The 9,088-nt window shown below is 41.1% G+C and overlaps 1 protein-coding gene across 1 annotated transcript; it reads left to right on the plus strand.

The window, feature by feature from the left end:
- The first annotated feature begins 2,082 nt into the window (after nt 1–2,082).
- On the plus strand, nt 2,083–8,662 carry metrn (meteorin, glial cell differentiation regulator). The gene is made up of 4 exons (XM_061708710.1): nt 2,083–2,376; nt 3,040–3,473; nt 5,381–5,440; nt 6,907–8,662. Exons 1-4 carry the CDS (start codon nt 2,270–2,272, stop codon nt 7,218–7,220), a joined length of 915 nt encoding a protein of 304 aa, XP_061564694.1. The 5' UTR covers nt 2,083–2,269; the 3' UTR covers nt 7,221–8,662.
- Nucleotides 8,663–9,088: the final 426 nt, after the last annotated feature.

A 9,088-nucleotide genomic window follows, 5' to 3' on the forward strand; every position in this document is an offset into this window, starting at 1 on the left:
TTATTCTATATGTATTAAGTAATAGAATAATCAATACAAATAGACACAGAGTAATTCCATAAATGTATTTAAAAAACAAACATTTACATTTTCCCTTGAACCCAAGGTGTGGCGGCTGCCATACCTTGCCATACTGAATTGACGCCCCTGACTCCTATCCACACTATCTCTTAAGTGGAGTAGAATTTTTGTTCTATTCAGAGGCTTAACATAACGTCAACCATAACCCTAATGATTTAGATTTAACTCCATACCCCCAAGAGTTAACATTGATTGTCATTTTGCCACAAACACAGTGACAGAGCACTGTGTACACGTGGTGGATTCAGTGACACATTTGTGAAGTCCATTTAAGCACTAATAAATTCAGTTTTTCCTTTAAATTCCCCTATCATCACAACCACCACCTCCACCAGTCGTGCTTTGAAGTCCTCTCCTTTGAAACGGCCTGCAGAAAACAAAGCTCCGTCCTGCTGCAGACAATAAAGCAGCTGGATTTCTGCACATGTGCTTTTGTGTCGGTCTGCAGCCTTGTCATAACTGCATCGGAGGGGCCCTGAATTCATCTCTCACGCATGCACGTACACTGAAGACGTCGCTGCGCCGGGGGAGATGAATGGCACCACTGGCACAAAAGAACATTTGATTTGGTTATAAATACCGCAAGATAAAAGAGAAGCCCAGCAGGGGAGAGGGCAGAGTGCATAAGAGCCAGGGTCAAATCATCAACGTCATCACTGTCATATGTGCTGTGTCTGAGTGTCAGGTTATTAAACAGTGATCAGTTCTGGATTTGTATACTTGTTCTTAACATGAAAAGTCTTTTAAATGGTTTATTCCATGAAGAGGAAAACCTGATATGACAAGATTTACTGTAGTGGATGACTATTTTATATTGGTAAATGTAATTAGTTATGTATTTTCTGTGTGGAGTTGATTTCTACAACTAAACGGAGGTGTCTTTATCCCATCACAAAGTGATGGGATAAGATGCATTCCTTATATATATTACTATTTCCTTTCTCCAAGAAATGCGTGTTGACTGACTTGGATGTTTTGACCATCAAATGAACAAGTCAAAAAAACAACTTTTGCATGTAGGCAATGTGTACTACTACTTAGTATCACATCGACTATGCCTCAGGGTGCACAACACAGCATTGTTTGTATCAAAATGTTCCACATATTCTGTATTGGGGACAGGTCAGGACTGCAGGCAAACCAGTCCAGTTCCTGCATCATCTTCCTCAACAATGCCTTTGTTAAATGTGCAGAGTGGGGTTTTGCATTGTCCTGTTGGACCTCCCTGGAAAAGGTCTTATACTAGCAGCTATGTGTTTTTAATCTCAATGCCTACAACTCACTCCAACTCCTTTTAGAATATGCTGCTAGTCTAAAAAGCCAAAGGCATATATATATATATATATATATATATATATATATATATATATATATATATATATATATATATATATATATATATATATATATATATATATATATATATATTAGCAAATTAAAGACAAAATCGTGGAATATATTGGTTTCATATTGTCTACAGTGTCATAAAAGTTCCCTCTTTCGTTCCCATTTTTAATATGGTTCATCCCCAGCTTCTTCTGATTTGTGGTTGTGGTTAAAAAAAAGTATAAGTCTCAGATTCTGAATTTTAACTCAGTTAGTATATTCAAAGATGAAGCATCAAGCGTAGCAGAATTCAACTTGTTGCTCTGAAAAGACAAACAAGTCACTCATCAACTTCCAGGCGGAATATTTCTGTGTCTTAAACGTGTCTGGAGGCGATGTTTAAACCCCAGTGGTGTGTGCGTGGGTGTGTGTGTATACTCACTCAGCATGCAAGTTAATTTGTATTTTGCATGCAGACATGTCCAACACAATAGCGGTTTATCTTTGAATACAGTTATTTGTCTGGCCCTCTCATTCGGGGGGCCAGACGTCCCTCCCCCTCTCCTGAGTGACTGGTTTAAAGTTTCTCTCGTCGGACTGTGATTGGTGCGCGAACTTTTCCAGAGGGGAATAACTTTGCAGCTCCGTGCGTCCCGCAGCACAGCAACCTGCAGAGGGACGGAGGCTGTGCGATCTCACGCTCCCTTTATCCAGTGCATCGGGGTAAGAGGATGCAAAGTTATGGAGCTTGCTGCAGATAGAATTGTAGTTTTATAACATAATTATCACTTTTGTGAAGTTTTGGGCATCGCAGCTTTGGAATATATATTTATATTTTTACTTGCGTCATCCTCGACCGAAAATGCCTTACTTTTGGGGCTGGACTAACTCTATCTGGATTTTTCTTTTTGCCACTTTTGATTCTTCCTTTTCCAACTATTCTGAAGACCAGTGCAGCTGGAGAGGAAGGCAAGTACATCTGATTTACAGTCGCTCACTTTATCCTGACCACAGTTTCACAATGGAAATATGATGCGTTTGGGTCATTTAGGGATGTTGTTGGTGTTTGTGTTAAGGAGGACGGTGTTTGTCTTGCAGCATGTGGGGACTTGTCTTTAGGTCACTATTGAAATGTTTGCACATTGCTCTGCAGCGATTGTCTGCAGGAGGCTGCAGCGCAGACACACAGGAGACTCCAGGATTAGTTCAGATAGGCTACATGTAGAAAACGCAGACTCCGGATAAAGCTGCTTCATGCTGCTTTTTTTTAATTGCAAACCTTTCATTATTTATTTATTCTACTTAAAAGTGTTTTAAAATGATGTCCCAAAGATGCCATGCAAAGTTATTTGTACCGCAGATCTGCCAGCAGGGGGCGCGTTTTTAGAGTGTTGGACTCATTTTAATTCCCTCTTAAGTCATCTTGTATAAATACTCTCTTTGGAGAAAATCTTGTTTTTATTTTGTTTATTACTTATATTAATTTACAATGATGACGTTATAACTATGTTAAAACAATCTGCAGTAAGTTTGGTAGCATTTAAAGGAAAGAGGAAAGTTTTGGATTTCAGTTCCAAACTCCCAAGAAAAATAATAATTAAGCTTTGGCCTCTCTCTTCTTGTCCTCCACAGTGGTTTGTCCCAGCAGCAGGGCAGCGTGGAGCAGATCTCCCTCCACTGCTCTGAGGGCACGCTGGACTGGCTGTATCCCAAAGGAGCCCTGCGCCTCACCCTCTCACCCCGCCTGCCCTCTGTGGCCGTGGGGCCCGGTGGCAGCAGCTCGGGCCTCATCACCGCCTGCGTCAAGCCCTCCGAGGAGTTCCACGGCGCTCAGCTCTACCTGGAGAGAGATGGCGTGCTGGAGCTGCTGGTGGGGGACAGGCTGGAGACATCCCCCCCTCCGAGAGTGCGCTGCTTCAGCCGCCTCCCCGGGGAGAGGGTGGCCCTCTTCCTGCAGGCGACACCTCACCCGGACATCAGCAGGAGGATCGCCTCCTTCCGTTATGAGCTGAGAGGGGACTGGACCGCCCGCCTGTCGCTGGACTCCAACTCCATCAGCAGTGAAGGTGAGTTAAAGGGACCCAAGAGTGAAGCAGTATTTGGTCTATTTCTCCTGCAGGATTTAGCAACTTGATGACAATAATGAATAGCATACCATCACGATACTTGAGCCACGATACGATACAAATTGCGATATCCCGATTATGCGATATATCCCGATATATCGCGATATTCTACATAGTTCACCGAAATATAAAAATGCATTACACATCTTAAAATCCAAGTTGTATATATGTACATCAGATGATAGTGATAATGCATTGGACAGACAATGTAATTCAAACTTTCCATTTTAATTATGCAACATATTTGCATGAAAAAACACAATGAAAAGTGCAGTGTGTGCATTATTCTTAGATACAAAATACTCAAAATAAAATGCAGTGTCTCACCCACACTGAAATTGAAATCACAAAAATACAGTACAGCTACTTGCCCCTGACTTAAAATGACAAAAATAAAATGCAGTGTCTCACCCACACTGAAATCACAAAATAAAGTGCAAAAATATTGATACGGCAATATATCGCGATACATAAATTGAATATCGATATCGTATCGGGAGACTATGTATCGCGATATATTGCCGTATCAATATTTTTGCCCACCCCTAATAATGAAATAAAAGCCTTGTGTCATGTTGTGTTCTAATGGATATGGATACCAAACCGTGACTTTGTTAAGTGTAGCTAATAGGGTTTTTTTTTTCTCCCCTTATTTGAGACACCCTTAAAAATGTAGTGATATTTTACCCTTGCAATCCTCCATGGAGATGATTCATAATTCAGAACAGGCCTCTGTGGGTTGGTTGGACTTTCCACAACTCGTGCAGTGCAGCGAGGAGGAAGTGGCCAGACTTTCCCCCAGAGGCGTGCGGGTTTGGAGTGGGAGCAGGGGAGCCGTGGGCTGGGGAGGAGGGGCACAAAAGCACAGTATGTGGGGCTTTCTCCAGGGTCCAGGGCCCTTTGAATGGATACCGCATGAGTATTCTGGGATTACTGCCGTCGCCTAGGAAACAGGGAGGCCTCTGCCCAGCTGAGATGCTCCCCTCTTTTGTTGAGCTGCCTCTCTGTGGGGAGACTTGTCTGTAGGAGTGTACTCCCCCCACCTACATCACTCTTTTTCCCAAGCACACGCGCATGCACGCGCACACACACACTGATTAGGTTTAGGAGGGGGTTTGCAGTGGACTAGAGAGGAAGGAATCTCATTTATCAAGAAGTTTTCACTATGGAGGGGTGGGCAAGAGGCTTCCCAGGAGAACTTTAAACAATGCCTGAACTACTTTTTCTTCCAGGCCACAGTTTAGTCAGTTCAGACATTCTTTTTTTATGTCTATCAATTCAGCTATGAATCACGGTCAAGTGGGTTTTATTACGCTAAATTTGATCATTAATAATCAAGTATAAAAACATATAAAATATACATTCTTCAATGTAATATATACTTACTTAAATACCGTTATACAATCCTTTGAAAAATGGAGCACATTATGTTCTGAGAAGAGAGGCTCTGGCTCTTTAAACAACTTTAAGCTCTTCCCCCTTTTCCCTCTCTTTGGCCCTTGGTTTAAGCTTTGATGAGGTGTGACTATAGACACCCTGGAAGGCTTTAGCAGCCAAGTTTCATTTGGCCTTTAAATTGTCTGCACTGGAAGAACCTCACACCTTATAGCTCCTATGTCCTCCTCTGCCAGCTGTAAAAGTAGCAGCTGTCTGTTTATGACACAGTGGTTGTTCCCTACTTTGATACTGGTTTTGGCAGAGTTTAAGGTCTGGACAACTCACGTTCCAGCACATGTGATCTGGAAAAGCTGTGCTTGATTTTCAGAGCAGTAACATATAGGTGTTTTTTTTTTTTTTAGTTTTGTTTGAGGTCATTAACCGACTCTTGCTTCATGTCTTCTCTCCAGATGCCTGCAGACCCTGCAACAACACAGAGATTCTTATGGCTGTTTGCACCAGTGACTTTGGTAAGTACGCAATTATAAAAAAAATAAAATTAATTTAAAAAAGAATTGAACCCAACACTCAGTCATAATTATCTGAGCCCAAAGGGCCAGTGTAGCTCCAAATCCATTTTTCTTCAAAGGTTAAGGGTGAAACAGCAGACATTACACCCCCACTATCACACATCCACATGAACCCCTGCTATACAGCCACTTTAGTGGACTAATCCCAACATGTCCCCCGCTTCTAAGAGAGGGAGCAGTGGAATAATCAGAAAGCCTTTGATTGAGCTGTAAAAGGACTGAGAAGTTCAGCTGGCAACACAAAGTTATAGGGATTAGTGTGCAGGCCAGAGCTTTCACACAGTTAGGTGAAGAACGAAAGAGCCAGATCTGAGGCTACGTTGACACTTGTGCAGTTTCATTTTAAAATACCGTTTTAAAACCAAACTAATCTCTGTCCAAAGATCTGTCCAAGATGACTTCTGGTGACGGTCAGATGGTGAATGTCTAGGGAATTAGGGAAGGATGGGTAGGGACCAAAAGGTAGAACAAATCAGGAAGTGAAAAGGTGCAAGTCTATTGCTGTTTGTCGTGTAGACGTGGACTTGGAAGGATCAGTGTGCAGGCAAAGGCTTTCTCTCGCTGGTAGCCACAAGGAGCAACATCCACAACTATAGAATAAAAATGACGGAAACACTTGCAGAATTACAAAACCGCAACTTTTTTATTTTACCTGATAGCCTAAAAGAAATAAAGGAGGATTTGTTGTAAAATTGTACGACGGAGTATTAGGGCCAAACTAAGACAAAAAAAATTGGAAATTACGAGAATAAAGTCGTAATTTAATGAGAATAAAGTCGTAAAATTACGAGAATAACGTCGTAATGTTGCGAGAATAAAGTCGTAATAGAATAAAGTCGTAATATTATGAGAATAAAGTTGTAATATTACGAGAATAAAGTCGTAACATTACGAGAATAAAGTCGTAATGTTGCGAGAATAAAGTCGTAATGTTGCGAGAATAAAGTCGTAATATTATGAGAATAAAGTCGTAAAATTACGAGAATAAAGTCGTAATGTTGCGAGAATAAAGTCATAATGTTGCGAGAATAAAGTCGTAATATTATGAGAATATAATTTATGAGAACTCTAACAGGAAGAGCTTGTTCTCCCTGTGTTAAAATGAGGAATATTGAGCATCTTGTGAAGTTATATTTATATATTTATAATATATTTAATATTACGACTTTATTCTCGTAATATTACGACTTTATTCTCGTAATTTTACGACTTTATTCTCGTAATATTATGACTTTATTCTCGTAATTTATGACTTTATTCTCGTAATATTATGACTTTATTCTCATTACATTATGACTTTATTCTCGTAATTTCCTTTTTTTGTTTTTTTGTTTGGCCCTAATACTCCGTCGTAAAATTGCAATTGAAATGTACTTGAAATTAACCTGATGCCTGTATATTTCCAGTGGTGCGAGGTAACATCCGGTCAGTGGAGGAGGACGATACCTTGCGGGCTGCAGTGATCAAGGTCAGCGCCACCCGTGTGTTTCGCCAGAAGTATGCGCTGTTCACCGGTAACAGTCGCATCGCCAGCCGGGGAGAGATCCGGACTCTGCTGCAGTGCGGCGTCAAACCAGGACCCGGAAGCTTTCTTTTCACCGGCCGGGTCCACTTTGGGGAGGCTTGGCTGGGCTGCGCGCCCCGCTACAAGGACTTCCAGAGGACTTATGCTCTGGCCAAAGCAGCTCAGCAGATACCCTGTGAACTGCCCGTAGACTGAGCAACTCGTCTGCAGTTTGTGTACCGTGCAGAATTGAGGTGGTGCTGACGGCCAAGACAGACTCAGCCTCCGTTCAGGGACAGGCCCAGATGTGTGAATGATGGCTGATGCAGCCACAAAACCACCAACAATTATGGTCCTCCCAAAGGACTGAAGAGTGAAATGGACTTCCTCCAACAACCATTTCAGTGCAATATGCAGGCACCGGGTCCAAAAGACACGGTGCGGCCATGACTTGATGGGCATGGTTGAAAAGATATGGCATTTAGACAGTCTGCGATGATGCCGCATGGCTGATCAAAGTAAACTGATCAAAAAGCTTTCCATTTGGAAGACCTTCAGTCAAGCCATTAATTTGGGTCTGCTAAGCCACTGCTTTGAAACTCAGGAAAACAAGTGACTGGCTCCTTAGAGAGCTCACTGGCTATTAGTTGATATCCTGTTTAGGATACGCTTTAGACAGGTGTTGCTGTGGTCTGGGATTTTAGAAGAAAAAATCTACTTTCTGCAGTGTTTTTTGTCCAGATAATGTGTGAGCACTCGTGGCGGATTCCCCAGTGCTGGATTCGTCCTCAGTGCTCACTGTTATCAAGGAGATTATATAAAGTCCTCACTGAAGGAAATGTTAAAAACTATTTGCACTCATATAGAAAAAAAGGGTATGATCTGGAAAGTGAGATGCTGCAAGCACTGAAAACCAAATAAAAAGCAAATATATGTAGCATAGTGGAGCAAATGAAAATTAATATATGTACAGATCCTGTGAGCCTATATGTGGTGGAAAGACGAAGCTGAGGCGACCAGAGCAGCTCCATGCTCTTCAAGCCAGTCTGAGATTTTTGCTTCTGCAAAGGCACAGGCTTTGAAAAGCACTGTACTGAATATGAAATAAGATGTTTAATTTGCATAGCATGAAATACATTATATATATATGTATATATAATGTATTGGCGTCCAGTTGAGTTTGGCCAAAGCAGTTATAAATCAGGTTGTTTTCCTTTTTTCAACTTGTCACATATTGAGGAGATATTGCACTGTATATGTTGATGTGTTGGTGATGTTTGTAACACTAGAGACAACAGCTATTCATAACTGAAGTCTAGTGGATTTACATGATATAAAAGGGTGATGATATGGATTTAAAAAGACAAAACTGCTTGCTGGAAAAACACCGTACTCCACTGGACTTGGCTAGCTAAAAAAAAAAAAAATGTATTTTAAAAATGTATAGAATTATTTTCTGTAAAGTGGTCTGTTTTCCATCAAAGGGTTCACACCAAATGACCTTAATGTGCCGAAATGGTTTGCCGACAATGCATACACTGCCATTTTGTTTGTTTCGGATGTAAATGATGTTAATATTAAAATGGATGTAAATATGTTAATAAGAAATTCTAGAAAAAAAAAAAGGAACAAGTATTCTGAATTATTTTAATGTTTGTCTGTGTTATTAAAATATTCTATAAGAAAAGAAAACGTATAAATGCGTGTGTATTCAAATTCACTTCAAATTGTTTAAATCTGCAGTTCTTTAAGGTTGTTTCATGCACCATAATCCCCCCTTCTAATGGATCCAAACTATCGAGGCTGCATTACACCGAGAGCTCGAAAGCTTTCTTCGATGGTAAGCGCTTCTAAGACATAAGTCACTTCAAGGACTCATGAATCAGATTCCTGAAAGCTCCAAAGAATATGCATGCCAGCGAGAGGGACAGGGCTTAAAAGGCGGGAGAGATTTAGGGACTGATTTAGGACTCGGGAGGGGGTTAGCCTTTGGACAGGGAAGGAGGTAGAAAACAGCAGTTGGAATTCTGTTGTGCTCGGCGTCCCATTTTCAGGATTCAGGAAGCAATAAATTGACATTAGGG

The sequence above is a fragment of the Cololabis saira genome, chromosome 19, assembly GCF_033807715.1.
Source record: "Cololabis saira isolate AMF1-May2022 chromosome 19, fColSai1.1, whole genome shotgun sequence".
In the NCBI taxonomy this organism is placed as follows: Eukaryota; Metazoa; Chordata; class Actinopteri; order Beloniformes; family Belonidae; genus Cololabis; species Cololabis saira.

Bases quoted from the DNA above. Each gene is read 5' to 3' on its own strand.
- metrn (XM_061708710.1), top strand. From the start codon at position 2,270: ATGCCTTACTTTTGGGGCTGGACTAACTCTATCTGGATTTTTCTTTTT. The intron at 3,474-5,380 runs GTGAGTTAAAGG...TCTTCTCTCCAG, and splicing joins CAACTCCATCAGCAGTGAAG to ATGCCTGCAGACCCTGCAAC. The intron at 5,441-6,906 runs GTAAGTACGCAA...GTATATTTCCAG, and splicing joins TGTTTGCACCAGTGACTTTG to TGGTGCGAGGTAACATCCGG.